We start from the raw sequence: 22,384 nt of genomic DNA, 5'->3' as shown, positions 1-22,384 counted from the left end.
GGACGGCTCTTCTTTTGAGCTCTTATTACAAGGAATACGTCCGCGAGCATGCAGTTCGTTAGCCGCGTTCCTACGAGTAACTACTTTACGTATATACTGCGCGTAAGAACTTAATAATAAGAGTACGGGTTCCTTACACGCACAAGAGCTTGCTGCAAAAGCGTGACTTGAAAACTTTTGACCGAACGCGTGTGTTAAAAAACAAAAAAAAAAAAAAATGCAAACGGCGAGCGAACCTACGCGTGACACATTTAAATTCACGAGACGAACGTTCCGAATGTACGCCAACAACGTAATGCGGTGCATGTAACGTTACACACGATGTTTTCCAATCACTTCTGGTCCGTATAAAAGCGCGACTGATTCCCCGGGACGTGAAAAGAAAATCCTTGCAAAACGATGACTCTCACGCGCCGCGAAATAACTGATTATCCAAAGGAATTGTCCCTTAAAAGCGCAAATGCGAAATTGAATTTCCCGAACGTGATATTCCGCCGAGCGATGTAAAATAAATTATATTAATCACGGGGAATCGCGCGCGACGTGCGAGCGCATCTCGAATCGCGCTTAATTCGACGAGATCGGAGGAGGACGACGCGAGTCGGGGTTTGGCATAAAAATTCATCTGAAAAATGCAACACGGGGGAGGAAAAGCTCGGAGAAAGGAAAAGCGTCCGCAAGCTCGCGCGGACTGACGGCGTCGCGTTCATTATAGAGAGCGTCGTCAACCGTGAGACGCATCCATGGAGCGGTGAGATAAAAAAAAAAAAAAATTCTTTTACGTCATCTGCGCGCGTTAGCGAAATGCGTCAAATTCACGAGCGTTTCTTTTAACGAGATGTAATCTTTGATAAACTAGGTACCGGTCGGAACTTTAATACAAAGTCGCTAAATCCAGCATCGATTGGTGTCAAGCCTAAAACGTGTCTAGATACTAGACAATTATTACTGGTTAATAACGAGCTAGAAAATCTAGATATCTAAACGTTTTTCGCCGCGTACTAGTCTACTGCGTGCACTGATCTGTTACTACGCGCGCTAGACTGCCGCGGCCGCTGACTTCCGGGCCCGCTGTCCACGCGACCTCCACCACGTGGACCGCGCCGCGAGCGCGACGGCCGCCGCGCGCGCTGTCAGCACGTGCATGTGTTTATTTACATCGGTCGGTGGCCATCGCGCTGCACTCCACTTTGCGCGGGACGCACGGACGGCGGGCGCGGGACTCGGCTGGCCCGGCGACCGCGGCAGTCGAGCGCGTGTTAACTAGGTCATTACATGCAGTAGACTAATTATTAGCCAGTAATAATTGTCTCGTCACATAGCGCTGGATATTACGCTTCGGATTAAGCTACTCGATAATTTTCTCTTTCTCTTACGTCCGAGAAGATCACGAGAAGTGTCGCCTTAATACTTTCAGCGGGGAACAATTTATTCCGAATTAGACGGCGAGGAGAACGCGGCGTAAGGAGACACGGATCAACCTGCATTACGGTCACTGTCGTGCGAAGCGTAACGTACTCGACCGCGAACGTGCTTGAAATGGCGATGTAACGAGTGCAATAAATCTCGTGTCACGCGTGAGCTCCGATACTATGATAAGAGCCGGCGCGTAAAGCGACTTAAATATTTCAGCGGTGAAATATTTCCGCCCAATTTGCATCGGCCCCGAGGTCCGCTCCTATATGTATGCGCCGTGCCCCGTGAATACGTAATTTCAGTGACACTATACTTGTCGCCGCCGCAAAGTATCGCTTGATCGTTTCCCGAAACTTCTGCGCGCCGTATTTCCCGATACAGATCGATTCCACGGGATGAAAAATGGCTCGAGGCGAGCGGGACTCTGAGAGGCATTGACAGAATTGATTGTACAACAACTGGAAGGTTCATTTAGTTGAGTGTCATGAATAAAAAATGAATTTTCTGGAAGAGTTCTCGTTGCCATCTCGCAATCCGTAACTGTAGCGAGAGCGTAAATTGCGTTCGCAAAAAAATCGTACTGATTACAAAGTGTATGTAAATGTAAAAGCGTATAATAGCGAATATCTATATTTACATTAAATCATAGTGCACGAATATTAAAATAATAATAATTAAGCGATAAATACGTAATTAGAGAAGGTATATTTGTACTAATCAGATAATTTAATGATACGCAGTGGTTGTTAATATATGGATCGCGCAACAACTTGGTACACCGCAGTTATGCATCTCGTTACTCAAAGCAATGTAATAGTTTTCAAATCCTGTATTACGGTAAAACAAACTTAATGTATATATATAATATTTTATGGCAATGCTTGATTCATCGGAGTGCGAGTGTACGTCACATTTCGCTTCCGAAATTACGGATATCAATTCGAGCGAAATGCGTTGCTCGATAAAAGTGTCGGGATATATCTTCGGGGAATCCAGTTATTTCCGAACGGACGCCAAGGCTCGCGATCGCTCCCGTCGATTATTCCCGGCGAAATTATCGGGCACGCAACCCTCCGCCGTTCGGATATTTTACAAGCGTCGCGGACGGTAATTTACGTCGTGCTCTACACCGGATGTAATTTAAACATCGATCCAGCCACGGTACACATTACCGAGCGCAAAATGCACCGCGGCGAGAGATTTTGGCGGTGGCGGCGGCTGGCCCGGTGTGTTATTCATAGGTACCGGGTTTCGAGTCGAGTTCGGCACGTGCGAATACACGACGGACACGTCGGGCACGGGTTGTCGCGATCGGAGTCACGAAGTCCCGGCGATTATGGGAGATGTATGGGTACACAGCATCCCGCGCGAACACCGGCCGGTTCATACCCGCAGCGCGGAGAACGGGGAGAGTTACAGAAATTGGTTTGTCACGTAAATGCATCCTAGCCTCGTTAAATCGATAATGATCTCGCACTACACACAGAGGTAGGAATTTAAAAACCATTTGCGTCGCCTCCGAGCTTATTAAATCGGACCAGGAGTCGTAATTATTTAAAAAAATGAAATATTAGAGAGTCGGCTACGTGAAACTATTATTTTTCCTGCGACATTCATAAAGAAGGAATTTTTTAATCGCAATCTTTCGATCGTATATTTTTATCACGCGTTAATATCACAAATTATTTTTAGCCCGTACAGATTTTATTAAAGTATATGTAACTTCGTTGCTCCTGTTTTTCCAGAGTGTCTGTTTAATTTTAATAGATTTTGATGGCGCGCGCTACAAATATAGGTTTTAATTTAAAATTTGATAGAATAACGAATTTTATTGCAGAAAGAATACAATGCCCGATGTGACCATTGAAATAAACCCGCCGAGCGCAAACTTGCTTTTGTAGCGTTTAGGGGCAATACGAGGGCATTAGCATTTCAGAAAGTCAACCCTACACCAAGCTACATTTGTCATTCTGTATCGTATTACAGCGCCGAGTTTGAACAAACACTGTTTGTACGACCTAATTTAACTTGCGCCTTGCGATTACATTTTTGCGAACTTCGAAAGGGGAGATGTCGCCTTCGAAACACCCGTTTAACATCGGAACACGTTAATTCCGCTGATATATTATTCATTTTATTTTCCTGTTCCGCCGAGCACGTAAATGGCCGAGTCATCGAAATATTTATTCTGCCATTTTCCGCGATAAATCACGAGTGAGCGCGGCACGCTCTCTCACGTCGCCGGCCCGTTAGACAATTAAGAGTGCAACTCGGTAAATTCAGTAAATTTTCAATCCCGCAAAAACTTACGGTACATAATCGCTATATTATTAATGAACGCGACCTGGCGATTCGCCAGCCGTCGTTGTCCGCGTTTCTCCACGACAATACGGGCCTGTTAGCATCGCAAATGTACAAGTAACGGGATCGATAGCCGCGCCGTCGTTGTTTCCATTATTAACAAGTTAAAAAAAAAATCGCGAAAAATGACGCATGGCGATATCGCTGAAAATCCGGCGTGTTACTTTTTTCTTTATATTTTTTTTTTTTTCACGTGGACTTCACGCGTAAAATAACGAGCGGAGATACGAGCAAAACCGCGAAGCGATCCGAAAACCGCGATGCGCTACCTGCAAAATCGCAGCCTCGCGCATGGCGCTTACAATAAATTTCACGGGCGAGCTGATTTCCGGAAATGGAATAAGATAAGTTTGGAATATCTTGCTCCCCAAAGTAGGGTGCATCGCGCTAATTTCAACTCGCGCTCCTACTTAACTGCGCTCCCAAGTTGCGGTTACAACACTTCCGGAGTAATCGGCTCATATTAATGTTGTACATTCGATTTCAGGTATGGTGTAAGCAAAATTCACGGGAATAATATGTATGCCCGTATATTTTAAAATATAAAAGATATAAATTTAGACTGCAGATTCATTATTTCTCTCTCTTTTTTTTTCCATAGGTAGGTTTTTGCTTCCACTAAAAAGCTTTGCGGAAACATTATTCATTATTCTTTACTGTTCGCATTTAAAAAATGCAAGGCAGTTATATCACCCGGAAAATTTAAGCAAAGGGATGTAGAAAAAATAAAAGAAGCAAAGCAAGATGTTCACGATTTAAAAGGTATTTTATGACAAAGAATATCAGACAAAAAAAAATTACGAGCATCGAACTAGATTGATAAAATTTGCGGTACGCGATTTCACGAGGACAGAAATTAAGGCGAGTACGCGACGTCAGGCATTATAATTTCAGAGGCTTGGAATGATTTCGAGTATCGCGCAGCCAGACATTTGGTTCCTTTGCCAAAAGCACAGCGGAGGGAAGTCTGAAAATGGTCGGTAGTAAAAAGTCTTGAAATTCGCGTATTTGTAAAAGAGGACGGCGCAAAAAGGGACGGACGACAGGCGAAACCACGGCAAAGGCTTCTTGTTGGAAAATACACATTCCCTCTTTCACAGCGAATTTAGATTATTGGAAAAAGCGCAGCTGCGAGAGGTAAATTCTCGCGAAAAATATCTCGTCTTCGATTTGGCCGCCGGGAACCGTCACGGCTGCGCGATACTTGTTTTCCCAGTTAAAAGCCCGGGAACTATGGAAAAATCACTGCGTGGCAAAGTCACCCTCACAAAAGACACTCCGTTGCATTATAATAACGCATTGCAGGAAGTACAACGCGGCGAAAGACCCGCTTTAAGTCAGAAATGCAGTTACGCTTTGCTGCAAACTTCTACTCCGTCCTCACCAGTAATTACACGCGACGCAACGCACAATGAAGTTTTATTTTAAAATCGTCAAGACAATTTGCTAAGGCCTTTGAGGACCGGTGGCTGGCTTTTTAAAGAACCGAGATAGCGGGGAAACTCCGACCCTCGAATAAGATTTTCCTCATTTCTGGTGCTGATAATTATTTTTAACGAGGCGGTACTAATTTCTAAATCATAATTTTGGTTTTTAAAAAATTTTTTTTTATTTAAGAAATAGTAGAATTGCACTAAGCAAGCGCTTCATAAGATAAAGATGCTTTTGAGAATGCATGATGTTTCAGCAATTTTGTCCGATATAACGAGTTCTCCGTAGAAATAAAAAAAAAAAAATAATAAAAAATAAGATATGTAACGATAATGGCGCTATCGATCGAATATAACTACGGTATTTTATGTTGTCTCGTGTCCGCAATAATGGTGTCTATGAAGCTCCCGTTCGACTCGGCCGTGATTTATAGACAATCCCCGGCGATATGTCATCGGCAGCATATTGTCAAAACTCAAATACTGTCAGAATTCGGAATTCTAACGGAATTCAAAACGCGAAACACGCCCGCGCGTGAATTCTTCTTTCGTTGTCCCGTCGCATTTCGTCCCGATATGCAATTTATTGCCAACTGCGAATGGCAGCGCACAGTTTCCGAGTTCGCAAATCTACATACATATGTACGTGTATTTTTTTTTCCGCATGCTTCGTAAATGCGCATACATCGTCGCTTTGCGCATCCAATAAATATCTATAACTGTATAAAAACTTGTTGACGTAGCTGCGTTATTACTACAAGTTATTTATGTAAAAAGCGCGACATACTCGCCTTAAGATTGCCGTTTGAAAAATCATATTTTATAATATCAAACATATTAAGAGCTCGAAACGTATCCGCGACACGGTACAAGACAAAAATAGCAAGTCGCAAATATTTCAGTTATCTCACCAGCGTTCAGATTTCACGCTCCGTCTCGTCGTATTTTTATTCCATTACGCAATAGCATAATATTTCTACAGTCATATTGCGCTTCGATAACGTAACTTCGGTTATTACATTTTATATAAATAATAATACTCATTAAATCGCTCGTACGAGCGATCCCGACGAACAATGTTAAATCATCGCACTTGTTGCCCTTCGTGTATTATCGCGATCGGCGTAGACGGAAGTTAAATTACACCGAAGACGTAAAAGCGGCAGTCGCGTTAACTGTAATAATAACGGGTTGTGATTGATTGCCGTGTTTCAGGCGTACGTCGATCTCGTGAAGGCCTGGGGCTGGAAGAGCTTCACAATTATCTACGAGAACAACGAAGGGCTCGTGCGATTGCAGGAACTTCTGAAAGCACACGGCCCGAGCGAGTTTCCCATCACGGTCCGACAGCTCAGCGAGGGATCGGAGTATCGGTGAGTCGATCCTGTCTATTTTCGTTCTTTCGCAGTGGCCTAGCTATTTTTTTTTCAAAGCGACGAGAAGCGCCCCAATTTCCGCGGTCCCGCGTCAATATTTTAACGTTTTCTCGTTCATTAAAAGGCGAGAAGACTCGCGGACTTAAATCTCTTTTCGTATAATCTGCGATACTTTCAAAGAAGTCCCGATTTTTTTCTTTTTTCTTTTTTTTTTTTCCTTTTTTTTAATATCAATTTTGCGAGAGTTGGCAAGAGTACTTTTTTTCTTTTTTTCTTTGAACTATATCGTCGAAAGATTTCCGAATTTCTATCGAGAGCTAGAGTTGAAAATGCTGCGTTGACCCGACTGTCATCTCGCCCGCGGAATATATTTTGTGAGGTCAGAACATGCGGTTTCATGCAGCAATACTTGAACCGTTGCGAGTATTCTTTCGGGATTCTTTTGTCTCATCAAAATTTATGTATCCAATTTAAAGAAACGGGATGTGCACTCGTAAGCCTTTCTCTTCCCAACGCCGGTGTATTAATAAACTTACGGCAATTTACGTTTGCTTTCTTTTACAAATGCCCAGTAATCGCGCGAGCCAAGTATAAATATATATATATATATCCGCTTCTCGAGTGATTTTTTCAGTTTTCAAGATAAATATAAGAAAAATATATCTGTCGTATATTCAAGAGATATTTAATACCGAAAGAAAAAAAAAGTGTGTCGAAAATCTCTCCAGACACTCTATTCGACGTTGTTACCCTCTCGAAAAGCAAAAACGCACGAGCTTCGGCAAAAGCTTAAACGTGCACCGAGAAATTTAAAGCCGCTTCTTCCTCGAATGTTTTCCACTTCCGTTTGACGTCGTCCTGGGCAAGCGGAAGTGGCCGCGATCAATGGTTCTCGTTCGCCCGCGACAACGTGTAGATCTCCGCCGGAAGATCGGCGGCCTCGAAGGGATTCGCGATCGATATTATCGCCGCATTAATGGCGAGCTCAAACATCAGTCGTGTCGCACGTGGTGCACCGTATGACCAAGAACGGCCCATTAAGATTGAAACATAGTGTTGGCGTGTAACGCCCGCTACACGACGATGATCTTAGGCGAAGTCGTGACGCGGACATATCGGTATCGATCGCAAGGCTACGTCGCCGTTAGGAAACTGTGTCAACTGCGGAACATATCCAATGGCTGAATTTTCCCCCCTTTCGTCCTATTCTCCACTGATAACCCGTTTGCCTCGCTTATCCCTCCGACGAGGGCCCCGGAACTGCCCTAAGAAGCGCCCCCGCGATTACGGCGCTTCACGCTAAGCTTTTAATTAAAATTCTGTTTAAGTGCAATCGGAATAAGGTAAAATTTATCCGCGTCTATTTGCATTTACAGAGGCGCAATTAACGAAAGTTTACGCGGGCCTCAAACATTTATGGCTGGAAGCCCGTTCTTGCCATTTAATATTTTCGTCAACTCGACTTCAGGGTAATTAAATAATTAGCGCGGACAAAGAGATAAGGGACTCGAAATATACATATATACTTTGCAGTTCTGCGTCTTTTGAGAGGTATATTTTAAGAGTTAAAAAATTAAGAGCGATAGTAAGAGAGTAAAGTGATCGTTTAGTACATTTTTCTTGCCAGTCTTTCGAGAGCACGCCCGCTCATTTCGAGTACAATTCAGATCGTGATCTTTGAGAGAGCCGGGCTGAAATATATATTTATGCTTGTCCCCCGCGCATCACGCCGCACTAGTCGTCCGCGGGAAAAGTTTTTATTGCATTATTCATAGAAACGATCCGACGGTGACTTATTGCCGCCGGTCCGCGGTTAGAAGGGTAAAACGATAGGGATTTGAATAAATTCGGTTAGATTTGCCTCTGGACGTGCAACGTATCCTATCTTAAAATTCATCGCTCGCGCTACACTCTCCTTGTTCCGGTAAAGCGACCAATTTACAAAACTTCTGCCGGATCTGCGCCGCATGCGGTGCGATGTGTCGTGCAAGCGGGGCGAGTCTCTTTCTTCCGGCGGAGTAAAGTCCTGGAGATTCCGCGAAGTAAAAAAAAAAAAAAAAAAAAAAAAAATTGCATTCTCCAAAGATTTATTTCCAAATTTCGCAATAAACGTTAAAATTCAGACCGTGCCTGAATCATCTGCCAATAAATTAATATATAATAATTTAAAAAACGGTAAGCTAATGTCTTTTTTAAATATTAAATTACACCGACGCGTGATATCGTATATTCATGACACTTCGCCGCGGCGTACACAATGAGACGCATAAAATTCCCTGGGCGGACAACACGTTAAATGTAGCGAGCTGTAAGCGATGAGCGTCAAGAGAAAAGCCAAAAAAAACGACGATTTTAATAATGTATATAGCGCCTCAGCCGCGACACGCCGTCGACGCGTCTCGGGAATCCGATATCGCGTCCTTTCGAGATGTTGAAAGATTAACTTCGACGCGCCCCGACACCGTGCAGCTATTCCCCCGACGTGAACGTAGGAAATGAACGATGCTCGCGGAGCGTAACGCGGCCGCGAGGCGGAAATGAAGTCGTATCTTATCTCGGTTCCCGCTCCCCGCGACCACTCGCCAAGATTCGCAAAGTGAATAATTCCCCGGCCATTTATTTCGGCGTTTCGCTTTAGCGCTCCCGGAGCGCGGCATGGACAAAAGGAGCTGGCGGGGCGGGGCGGCTCGCATAGAAACAAGGATCACCGGCGGCGAAATAAAAGCGTCTCGTATTTTTCGTGGCGGGCGGACGCGAAGGGAAGACGAGGCGTCGCCGGGACGTGCCCGGGGGCTTTACCTAGGGAATGAAAAATTCGTAAAAATCGATTAAAAGCCGCGCCGTGGGAATTTATGCGGACCGGCGGGAAAGTTTGGCGAAGAAGGGCCGCGATATAGAAGCGCGGCGCGCCTCGATAAGACAGCGCTTAAATTGCGATTCTTGGTGAACTCGAGTATGAATATTCTCTAAGCTTGATACACGAATAGTTGTTCCTCGGAGCAGCGGAGAGATAAGAACGCGCGCAACTACACTCGAACGACGTAATGTAGTCGCAGCGATTTCTGCCGGCGCTCACATGAGCGAAAGAGATTATCTTGGAAGCTGCGACTTTCGAAGCGGATGGACACCTGGAAGTGCTTAGCTCTCGTCGAGATTTTGTAAGGGAAACGGCTCGCGAGCGGATCGACAAGATCGCGCTTTATCGTGGAGAACACTTCGACGGCTAAGAGAAAAGGGCGCTGACACGGAAAATCGCGGGGGAAAAGAGATACGAGAGTTTCACCGGCAATATAGCTTCCGCGGTTAAACAGCTTGCTCGCGCAAACAGTTACCTTCTCTCCCGTGCATTTCGCGGCGCACGACCCGACAGTGATATAAAACTTTATCTCCGGTGAGCGTAGTTGACCGCTTGAAAATCGCTTTCGACGCGCCTCGGATAATATCGCGGGTTGATTTTGGCGAATGGCACTTTCCTGTGCAACAAGTGCGCATTCGAAAATATAAAGTGGGCTGAAAAAAAACCCTCGTCGGACAACGAGTTGATTCGCGTTATAATTGACCAAATAAATAACAATTTTGCAATATATGTATGATATAATGTAACACTTAAATATCACGTCGTTTGGCGACCTCGTACGGAACATTGATTGTAAATTAATGAGTTTTAAAAATCCATACAATATCGGGAATTATACATGCAAAGATCCGGAATTAAACGTAAAGATGTAACAGTGCAAGAAATAAAAATTCGCGGAGGACTGTTTCGCTTCTTTAACAAAGCGTGGTATCGGCTTCGCGTGTTGCACATTTCACGGTGCATCGCGGTTTTCTATATCGCGGAAGATCAAACGAATTAATGTGCGCACCGGGGTTAAATAAACTCGAGTTACGAATGCTTCACGAACGAGTAAACTTCTGATACGATTCAGTGAGTCGCTTGAGAAGTCCAGTCCGGGTGTACGCGCGATTTTCCCCGCATGTAAACCAGCACCGCGTTTACGCTCGACGACGTTTAATCTTCCACGGATTCGAGCGGTCGCGAAAACACGTCGAGCGGGAACTCAAACGATTTGTCTATACGTCGAAATCCGGCAGACTCCTTACCAGGCAGACTGCGAAAAGGCTAGCGGACGTCGTCGCTAAGTCACTCACCTAATGGAGAGAAATGAGAAAGTGGAAGGAAGCCTTGTGCGAGAGAGATAGTCTGACATATAGATAGATAGTTGCTGCACGAGAGAGATCGAGAGAGAGCAAGAGAGAGGGGGGAGGTGGAGAACGGTATAAGTAATTGAAATGTTTCGAAGCCGGCGATGTGGAAGCGCTCGATTTCGGAGCGTACGTACATCCGGTCTTGGCCCGCAGTTATACACGACCGGCATGATAAGAGGAGCTTCCCTCTCGAGAAGACTTCAAACGCATCGGCCAATCTGCCACGGCTGCAGAACTTCGAGATAGTTTCCGCTCGCAGGCCGGTCCGGCAGATCTTACGTCACGTTTTCCGCCGTCGACTTTGCCCCGTCCGATTGATCAAAGGAACACCGCCGAATGAGTGGAAATACGTGCCCTCCCTCCCCCCTTTTTTTCCCGCCGCCCCCTTTGTCGTTCTTGCCTCGTCAATTAGGATCATCTCCGCGAGGCTGCGTGCCGTGGAAGTTTTTCTTTGACCACCTGCGCAATGTCTCGGCGGTACTTGTGGAACTGTCTCGGAAATAAAATTACTTATCTCTAATGCTATCTGTAGATATATCTGCACACCCTAACTTTTATTTTACTTTCCGGAATCCACGAACGTATCTGGCACTTATAGATACGTTGGATTACTTACCCGCACGCAATCGTGTCTGAAAAAGAGACTATTTCATCTGTTTGATAATCTTATTAATTGCGCGGAAAAATTAAAATCGAACAACAGGAAGTGCTGTCGAAATAATTGCTCGCGTTCCGCGTGTATTCTTTTCTTGAGGCAGGTATCGCGTGCCGGCAATGAATCCGCTTAAAACCGCGCACCTAATATCACGATTCCGGATGCTTTTCTACGGTAATTTCTCCCCGCGGTACCGAAACTGCCGCCGGAGGGAAAGAAAGTATTCGCGCGTGCACGTGTGCGCGTGCACATCAATGTGCCCTGGCAAGGGAATCCTCCCGAAGGTGTAAGCAACGAGGAGATTTCAAATTTCCACCACTTTGCAAACTTTCGCGATAAATGTTTGATCAGCAATGAAATCGGGTTCAGGTACGCAGCAAGAATAAATGATGATACGCGCAGCGACTGTGTTTTAAGAGCGATAAAATTTGCAATAAAATTCTCTAATAATTTCCGGGTGCGAAAATAAAAGAAAAACAAAAAAAATAAAAAAAGCGGAAAAAATACTTATATGCTAAAAATGCAAGCTAATGTTAAATTAATTTTTTTCGGCAATCTAAATAACTTCCTAAGGTTTGCGCGAGCAAAATCGTCTAACGGCAAACAATAGGGATTAAGCTACGTCGTCACTTGGCGCGGGCAATGAGGATGAACGAGCGGACCGCGCAAATTAATGTACGTGTGCGAAAGACGCGCGTTCGTTTTCGGGAAAGAAACGAATTAAACGTTTCACTCGGACGACGAATGGGGCGTAATACATTTTCTCCCGGCGGCAATCCATCCGAGAAGCTAAACTCGCCGACGACAGTCGCGCTCGATAGCGAGATAAAACTTAGCGCTACGCCGCGAACGTGATCTTCGCCGCGGCCGGCGATCGTGGAATCAAGTGACGATGGAGATGCGCCATGAATAATCTCCTAGGGAATATGGCCCTTCCCGGCACATCCGGCTGCATCTGCATCTCGCAATGTACAGCGGGGGCTTGAGGCGGGCTCCCGACGGGGTTAAGCGAGTTTCCCTCCCGGGAGAAACAAATGAGTATGTTAATTCAAGCGTAAAAGTGGGTACGGTTAAGCCCCCGCCTGCACCGGTTGTTGCAGCTGCACCGACATCGCATCCGGTTTTCCTCACTCGCCTTTGTGCACCGCCCCCACCGTCCGTGATACAATCGATTCTCTCGCAGTTAACAATAAATCCCGCGTGAACCGATAAACTCTAAGCACAATTGAAGGCTCGAGTCCGACGAGGTAAATTTACAATCTGCGAAATCTCCTCCTGGATGCGAAATCGCGCGCGAAACTAGCGGATCGCGATTTACAATCTCGCTACACCGTTTCGCTGAACTTCTCGATTTTAGAGGTGCTCGTTATATTTTAGGAAATTATAATAATAATAATACTCCAAACCCGATTAAGCTTGAAAGGTAAAATTCCTTTGACGGTTTAAACGAGAACAATAAAAAGTGTTTGACGATTGGCGCAGCAGCTTCCGCGTGACTGAAAACGTAATCACCGATTTCGAGGTTCTGTTCGCGCTCGCGCTCCGGAATTCGTGAGCCAGCAAACGGCGAAAACAAAAGCCGCGATTATAAAACGATACGGTGAACAAGCGGCGCCGGGAATTTCTGGTGGATGCAAGCCGCCCGGCGACATTCGAGAACTTCCACCTCTCGCGCGACGCCGGTTCTGGCGACGAGCAATTTCGTCGCGAGCGACCGTTTGTTAAACCCGGAACTTCCCGCGCCCGTTGCACCCCGGGGAGAGATTTAGCCGCAATCTCGAGGCGATAAGCCACGGCACCCCCTGCTCTCGTCTCCCCCGCCCGCCAGTGCATCGCGCGCCGTGGTATAAATATGTGACGGAATGATGCACGGTCTTCCGCAATGTCGCCGAGACACGCTGCGATGACGACTTGCTCGCTGTCGTCGCACCCCAATTGTCTACCCCCAGCCTGCGATCTCTCAGACGCGAAATATCTCCTAGCCTCACCCGCCCGGTGACGTGAGAGAATTAATGTCGCACTCGGTAGTTAGTTTCTATTAAACGGACTTTTCGGCCCCGAAAAAACAAAGTTTTTTTTAACGCTTATGTAAAATTTAAAATAAAAATAAATTAGAAAAATTATTTCTTTACTTTTCTCTCTCTCTCTCTCTCTCTCTCTCCCCTTTCGTCTATTTTCCTTTCCTCCATCTCTCACTTTCGTTCAAACGCTGCACAAATTCGACCCTCGAAAGGGGACTCGTGTTAAAATTTAATTTCGCCGAACTACAGAGGCGCAGAAATCGACCGGGCGAGACGCAGACGACTAGGTAAATAAGGTGTGAACGATGAGTTATCGCCGCGCAAACTTTCTCGCCTCATCCGTTACCTTCGCCGAATAGATTCTTCTGGCCGGGTTGGCGGTTCTGCCTTGCTTTCGCCCGGCATCGCGTGCCTCTCTCCCGCCGCGCCGCCGACATACTCCAGCACGAAGTCGGGATGAGAAATGGTTTCGGGGGTTAGTGGCTGCGTGCAAGTTACATCTCGCCGGACGACCCCGTCGTGGAGTCGGTTACAGTTCACCGACTAACGTGGAATAACTGCCAGAAACCCCCCGCGTTCCCGACACACGCTTTTCGAACTCGTGAAACGCTCGTTAGGGTGAAGTTAATTTTATTTACCATTACCTCTCCGGATTACTCTTATTTATTCGCGGTGTTGCACGGACTATTATCTCTTTACGTATCGCCGAGACGCTTGAAAATTTAACTAACCTCGAAACGAACGCGCGGAAACCTAAAAAAAAAAAAAGTTCTGACAGAGATCTGAGGTTTGAAATTTCTGAATAAATGACGGTGAGAAAGGTCGAGACAAAAAACGATCTTTACGCAAATAATTCTTGATTTAAGTTCCACGGCCAATCGGATTAGCGTTTCTCCGATGAAACGTGTGCGACTCTTGTCGAAGAGACGTTATAGAAACCGGAGAGATGCCATAAGAAATTGATTTTCCGATAAAGCAGCTGTCGCCGACAGACAGAGGTCGGTCGCCTCCGTCACGATGTAATTCGCGCGTGAGAATGTCTTAATTTATATGGGACTCCCGTTGCATTCCTGTAGCCTATCGCCGAGGAAACAGGTCGCTGAGATTCGGTAGATGGTATCGATCAGGGAGCAATTTCTTTTTAACGAGAATTCGCAATAGCTTCTTGGAGCGGGAGCCTCGATTTGGCGCGAGAATCGCCGAGAAAGACGCGTTTCGTCTCCGTATAGACGGCAATCTTTAGCGCCGGCCATAATCTCGATCCTCATCTTCGGTTCTCTCCCGGTGGCGGTTCGAGAAAGCGAATGATAGAATTTTTCATCAGCCAGAGCCGTTACGCCGGCTCTTGTCGATTAATTAGAAAACTTCCACCCTAGATCCACTCAATTTCTTTCGGTCCTATCTGAACTTTAAATTACTCCCGACTCGCCGGCAGATTTACCATGACAAGAAACGGTAAAAGCTTACGAAAAAAAAAGCGCGATATCTCGCGGACTTTCATATCGAATAAGAGACACTTTTTATTTCTTAATTATTCTTGAATTATTCTTTAATTATTTTGAATACAATACAAAAAAAAAGCGTATTTACCAAAAATTTTGTTATGTTTTTCTTAAAAGTTAGAAGATTTATTTTTATATTTTATACCGCAGATGAGGAAGAAATCAATAAAAAAAAAAATTCTTAATTTCCTTTTCTTTCAAATTACGAGAATAAATTACTGCAAATTTATTTCCGGTCGAGCTGCGAGTAAATCTTTTATTTTATTTCAACGGAAATCAAGTTTTCGGGCGGCAAGTGTCAGACTACTTGTTGACACCGGTAAGTTCATGAACGGCAAACGCTATTAAGAAACGCACGAGTTTACTCACGGTAGCTTCAGCTATTAGCAAGCGAGAGAGAGAAAGAGAAAGAGAGAAGGGAGAAAGAGACAGAGACGTAAAGTTTTCCGCATAAATTACCAAGTTGAATTATATAATTGCTACCGGTTTGCGTGGAGCGCGGACGGATCGACTCGCGATGAGGGATTTCCATGTCGTCGCGAAACGCGCAGCGAAGTTATATATGAAGTTTCTCGTTTCTCATTTCGGTAGTCGTGATAAAAACGCCCAAAGACAGAGAAAACACTGAGGCTCTCCGTTACTTGTGTGTAACAACGTTCTCGCGGAAAAATACTGTATTTGCGCCGGTAAATACGGAGATAATATAAAAGTGTGTCTAGACGTTGCACGCTTCTTCCAAACGGTATCTCCAAGCATCTTGGAGAGCTTGTAGCGCGATCAGAATTCCAATAAACATAAATATCGTTATTTGTTTTGACGTTACTAGCCGCAGCGATGTTTTATACATGGTTCAAATATGTCGGGCAATCTCTGCGTGCACCCTGCACTTGCAATCTAAATTCTTGCATTATGTAACTGTCACATAAAGATTTCTTGAGAAACTTCACGTGGGAGAAGAGCGCAGACTTCCATTTACAATTGCTCTTAATTAAATATAACGCATTGACTATAATAGAACGATATTTACATATATTCTTTTTCGATGACGCTCAAATTTATTTTAAACAAGTACACGAGACTTGATTTTTATTTATGTGCGTGCAATTCAAATGCAAATTCACGAAGCAATGTAATGCGACAGCTCGAGCGAGGCTCTAATTCGAACGTACCAGTTATCGAAGTGTCGCGGCGACTTCGCGACTTATCGGCGGAAAAAAGTTCGGCGATGTCATGCATAAAATATTAGCGTATATAACGCTATTACTGACCTTCCCGAGTTTTTAGCGCTCGTACCTTTTTCATGCCGCGACATATAGCAGATATTACCGTCGTCCATCAACCACCCGGTTCTTTCAAAAGCAGCATATTATCGTGCGCACAAAAGCCGCTTTATTCAGCCATCGCTGCCTATCGAAACGTTGCAGTTTCGCAATTTATAACTAAAACTTTTGTGTCTACACCACGGCCGGCGGTGGTCCCTGGGCAATGACAACCGTATAAAAATCCACGTTCGCGCCGTGCATTTACAATGAAAACTTAAACCGCCGCTGCAATTTTCCACAAATTAAGCATAACATATTATTTCGTTCTCGCGTGAGCGATTTAATTGATCGGCGGCGCATTTAGACTCGTTGCATAATTCGCGAGGAAAGAAACGCCGGATAACCACCTAGCAAAATATATGTTTGTGCATTTGGATTTGCGATCAAAAGGATCACGGGCTTAACGCACGGATGATTATTTAAGCGTTATCCGATGCAGCATTGTGCCGGGCATTAACGTTAAAAGCTGAACGCATTAATGCCATCAGCAATTATTGTAGCGGCTATTATTAGAACGAAAATTTCTATTCGATTATTAGGAGAGTTGATTTCCCAAATGATTCGGGCTTATTACCGATGTCCGCGCTCCTGTTCTCGGGAATATTACAACATCCATCACGCATCCCGAACGGCATTTCCCGTCTATTCCCGCGGGACGATGATGCATCGTGTCTCTCATACAATTTCTTAAGTGGTTGCGCGCGGTCATATTTTCCTAGCGGTCGACAAGAACGCTCTTCCGTTTCGCTGATGTACGATCCAAATCTGACGTTTCCGCTGGCGCGAAGCGCCGGTCCTCAATCCGCGGGGATTAACGGTGACAAATACGAGGATTCCGAACGACGGCGTAAGAACCGTCTTTATTTTGCGCTAACAATCTCGAATATCAGAGGCGTGCCGTCGTGATATTTAAAAGCATCGATCTTGCGACACGGCGTTACTCCGCCGCGAGAAATTATAGACTATCGATACCTTCAAGTAGCCGTAAGCCCAGTTTCAGGGAGACCATCGGTGTTCATGAATATAAATCAACGGAATTACCGTTAATTATTTTCGCAAGAACTGTTAATTACTTCGCGCAGTCGACGGGAAAAACGGTGGTTCGGGTAATGTCCTTTTTATCATCTTGGTAAAAATCCGCCCTTATTTTGTATACGTACACTCAATTTTAATACTCGCGGTAATTAGTTCGCCCTGCGCGAAAATTGAACGCCCTTAGGAGCAAATCGTGAATACCGTTCTTGGCAGTAAAGTCACCGTTGTTATTTTTAATATATCTTTTATATTTGTTAATATTCAATTATGCAGGAGTTTGACATAAAAAAAAAATTGGTAAAAAGTAAATCAGTATGTATGTAAAAGTCATTTCCTTCTGCAGCAGAAATACCGTAATAAAAGTCCGTGATTCAAGAGAAAGAAATGTGAAACCGGGGCACTTTGACCCGGTTGGTAATTCCAGTGTTAATAATTTCAAACAGCCATTTATCGCCAAGTAAGAAAGCCGTTTCCTCTGTCATGGCGCTTCCCGACTAAAAAGATTACGATTTTTGTCAGCATGTGAGACAAGGAGTAACGACCGTCAACGAAAAACCTGTTTACAGGACTTTGATAGGTCGGAAAAATAGCTATTACGATTTCCGTCAGAACTCTTACATGCACCATGAAGTTTTGTAATTGTGGACAAAAATATTTTACGCGTTATACTCGAATCTATTCAGCTATTCCGCATCTCCCGCGGTGTCCGCTTTCGCGTTACCACGTTGAGCACTTTACGTATCACGTCGTTCGCAAAATAATACAATTATTTTCACTGCGAAACATGCCACAGCGGGCATTACGATTTCCCATGTTTTACGAGAGCATTTTCATTTTGAATGAGCGCGAGTGTCTTCGATGCGCGACCCCGAAGATGAGGCGGGCTCTCTCCCGGCAAAAGTTTAACCCAAACCATCTCCGATCGAGCTAACGCGAGTTTGAGCACGACTCGCGCACTGAAACTCCGTCGTTGTGCGGCCAAGTAACTCGTGGGAATTTGCAAACTAACTGATGGAAACCTCATTTCGAGGGAGCCAGTCTTCAGGGTAATGCTCGTAGCGTCGCGTCTCCTGCGGAGGAACTAACAGACCCGAATGGATGCCAGATATGTAAGAGTGGACTTAAACGACGTCGCTCTTTTTCCCGTCCCCGCCTTCCGGCAAGCCGGGGACGAGGAAGCTGAAAGTTTTCTGCGGTAAAATTTGCGGAGGAAAGAAAAAGGAGTTTTGGTCGTTGCGAAAGGAAAAGAATTGGACAACGAGCGTCATTTTTTTTTTTTTATAAAACGCACCTGAGACCCCGAGATTACAATATGAGAAAGCAAAAAAAACTGTGATGCACGAATTTACATTTTTCCATGTTGCTCAAACAAATATAATTACCTACAGAATTTTTCCTTCGATAAATGTTCAACTTGTATACAACTTGTAAACGACAGTAATTAATGCGAGCTCGAATACGAAATAATAAAGATCTGTATAAGAAAGAGTTCTGTTTCGTAAGATTTTCCTCTAAATCTCACGCGGTGTTTTACATTAATATTGCAATAAAAATTGGAAGAATCATTGAACGCCCTGGATACGAAACGAGAGAAGAATTGCTCTTCGCGAGATGAAAAAGGTCTTTTCCACATTGTTCACGTAAGTGATATCGATTAAAGATCTATAAAGATTTGTGGCCCCTCGGAAAGCGCTTACGGGGCGGAAGACGATGGATTCAGTCGTTAAAATTTCAGACCGACTTCTCGGCGCAGCCGTTAAAGAGCCGCGAGCTCTCCGATTTCCGCCACCTTCTCTCGTTAAGAACCAAGAATCCGCTTCGCGATACTTCACATGGCAACGTTATTAACGGAGCAAGAAGCCGGCAAAACGTGGCAGCTCTCAGCTGCCACGATCGAAAGCACGAGAGTAAATAATTCGTAAGCACAAAGCGCTTTTTGGGGCGCGACGACGGGCTCCGGATCGTTTCTTGCCGAGATTACGAAGATCGCGCGCGCGAGCTTGGCGCAAAACAATGGGAAAATTTACAATATCCCGACGGGTTCCGTTGAACTTTGGCAAGGCACCTCTCTCGCGCTGTCTCTCAGCGTATCCGGAATTGCGAATAAACACAATAAAAGATGCTTAACGAGCCTGCACCACTCGCCGTTCATTCGGCGCATTACGCGAATTACGTTGCCGTGGAATGTGAAAGGATCTTGTAAAAAAGTTCAACGTTAACGAAGGTAACGTGTAAGAGTTCTAAAGGGGTAAGTCCGTTTCGTTTATCGTATATGATAACGGATAATATTAGCGTAATTCCACATTTTTACTATTTATTATATTTTTTGCAAAAAGAAACATGCCGCCTTCTGTAAGGTGCTGGTTTTTTATGCATTTCCAAATTAGAAAACCGAAAAAGAAAAATTATAAATAGAATAGTCGAAAAGTCAAGTTGACGGTCTAACTAATCTGACATTTTACTTATTAAAACGGTCTAACGTCGGACATAATTTTTTTTTTTAATATTATTGCTAAGACTTTTATTGTTGTTAAGGATACGTATTTCGCTGTCAAAGAGTCGGCGAAGTACACGCATTGTTCGTAAAATTGGAAGTTTATTGCGCAATTCCCCGGCGGCGGCACGGCGATATTTTCGACGAAACGCACCGACAGACTGCAATGCGTTATCCCGCCACTCGGTGTGCTTGGTGCTCACGTCCCGTCGGGGCTTCTTCGCTTATTTCTATCTAGTCAGTGCAGCATGTGTCGCACATGAAAGATATCAGTTGGATGCAACGCGATACCGCGAATACCCGTCGCAGTTGGACCTCGATCGGAACAACTGGGTTGAAGTAATCTCGATTTGTCGTTAATTTTTTTTATGTTAAAATTATTGTAACTTTCTATCGTTCTTTTTTCCTCTTTTTCTTTTTTAACATCCCTGACGTGTTCTTGTAACTCAATTGTAATAATTAAATGTGCCAATTAAAAAACAAAAAATAATTTAATAATTAACAATTTGTCTTAAATAGAAATATAAACCAAGGGAGTACCGATTCTTAACGATAAACTAAGCGCATGAATTATTCGACACGGATACATCCGATTGAAGCTCGTGACTACAATGTGATGGGAAGACGATTATGAAGCTGGTAAAGCTCATTAACGTGAAACTAAGAGGCTTGCGAAACTTAGTGCGATAGAAAAAATTCGCCGCGATTGATTTTACGTACATCACGGTGCAGGATGAAAAGAAACGAGAAGAAAAAGATAAAAAAAAAAAAAATTCGAGAAACGAATAAGAGAGACAAATGTACGCGAATAATCGTTTTTATCGAACGGTATATTTTGTTGCTTCTCTCGCTGCAGTCGAAACTTTGCCGAAGACGTTCGATCCGGGGCGTAATAAACGCGCGTCTTCCGGACGACATGGACAAGCGGAATAAATTACTTTCTTCATTCACGAGCGCGAACTTTTCGCCCCCGGTCCGCGCGATCTTCTTCCAGTTTATCTTCGGTATCCGACCAGTCTGGTGGCCGCCGGGGTATCGATTATTTCTACGTACCAACCGGGCTGCCGGGCGCAAAAAGGGAACGATCGGGCCCGCGCAGCACTGAGAAACGAAGCCGGAAAAAAACATCCGCCTAGGAGTATCCATTAAGTAATTAATGTTACAGCAACAAAGCGCGCGCAAAGAATCGAAGCTCGGTCTATTAAGCGCGCCTTTTTGCCCCGGGCTTCCCCGCCTTCGCCAAAATGCTTTAACACGGCCAGTTGGTATCTTCTAACCCCCAATTGTTCGTAGGAAATTTTATGTATTTTATTATTTACGCGCTGAGAAAAACGGCTGCAGGCTTACTTATACATTTTGCTCGCTAATAAAAGAGAAGAATTTTCATTAAAACAATACGAGCGCGTCTGCGTTCATTCAACCGGAGACTGTGATATTAATTACGCACCGAATATTCTTTGGATACTTCCGACTTCTTGATATTGAGAAATTCCTTCTTTGTAATAAATAAAAATAATGTTTCTCTTAACAAAATAATATGGAAATTATTAAATACTGATATATGAACGAAGGATGAGTACACGACCCTGGAACTGCTTTGCAACGCGTTTGTTTGTCGTCCATTCAGATAACCGGCGAAAATTGGCGCGGAACGGTCGCCGAGAATTTTCTCAGCCGCGTACGAATGAGCATTGACTGATCGCGTCCGGTTATTTAGAGTTGTGTAACCCGACTTGGCCGTGCGACTACGTGTCAAGTGCGGTTAACCCAATTTTCCGTTTCTACTTATATCACGGCGGGGCGAAGCAGACAGGAAGTGACCGAGTAAGTTAATTAAGCGGGACGGCCGTTGGCGAGACGCGACCGCGAACCGTAATTAACTCATTAACGTCTGGGATAGAGGAACAATGAGAAATCGGCGAGCGCGTCTTCTGGACCGAGGGGATGAATTAAGAGCGCGGGATAAAATTGTCGTCGTTGGTGCGCGATATCTCGGCTGCTCGCGGCGCGCTTTCATACAAAATTAATCCGCGCGAGCGCTTGAGCCGCGAAGCGAAATTACTCTCCTCGTTTCGCGAACGGCGCTTTCCCGTGGCTAGAAGCACGTCGGACGATTGCGTTGCCTACACTACTTGCGCTCGCGCCGTAGGAGATTCCGGCGCCCGGTGTACGTCGGAAACGAGACGAGACTCGGCAGGACGATCCATCCTGGGGCGTGGCGTGAACTGGGCTCATATTTCGCACGTACGTACCACCGCCGCCGTTTCGGACAACGTCGCAAACTGACGTCCGAACACGTGCAACGCATCACCGAACAAAAAAAGTATCTGGTTAATAAAGCCACCGCGATACATTATTCGATATACGTACGACCTGTGCACACAGTTTTTTACGATGTAAAGAGTACTAATTGAGATCTGTGCCGATGCACGCTGTAAAGGATCAATTAACTCGAGCTCACCGCAATTTTAATCAGGGAGTTCCATGTTATAACGCGGCTAGCTGCTTAGTCTCCCCGAAACGAGACTTTTTTCAAAACAGTCGCGGATTAATTAATTTCTTC

General features: G+C 44.8%; 1 protein-coding gene across 3 annotated transcripts in view; it reads left to right on the top strand.

Moving 5' to 3' along the window:
* Kair1d (Kainate-type ionotropic glutamate receptor subunit 1D) overlaps positions 1-22,384 on the top strand; it is a 173,738-nt gene that overhangs the window by 115,506 nt on the left and 35,848 nt on the right. For all 3 annotated transcript variants that reach the window (XM_070661437.1, XM_070661436.1, XM_070661434.1), the window contains exon 5: positions 6,423-6,580. In XM_070661437.1, coding sequence (XP_070517538.1) covers positions 6,423-6,580 — 158 coding nt within the window. The remainder of the gene's footprint in view (positions 1-6,422; positions 6,581-22,384) is intronic.

Source organism: Cardiocondyla obscurior, linkage group LG09 (genome assembly GCF_019399895.1).
Source record: "Cardiocondyla obscurior isolate alpha-2009 linkage group LG09, Cobs3.1, whole genome shotgun sequence".
Taxonomy (NCBI): Eukaryota; Metazoa; Arthropoda; class Insecta; order Hymenoptera; family Formicidae; genus Cardiocondyla; species Cardiocondyla obscurior.
This window is presented reverse-complemented; position numbering and strand designations above follow the sequence as displayed.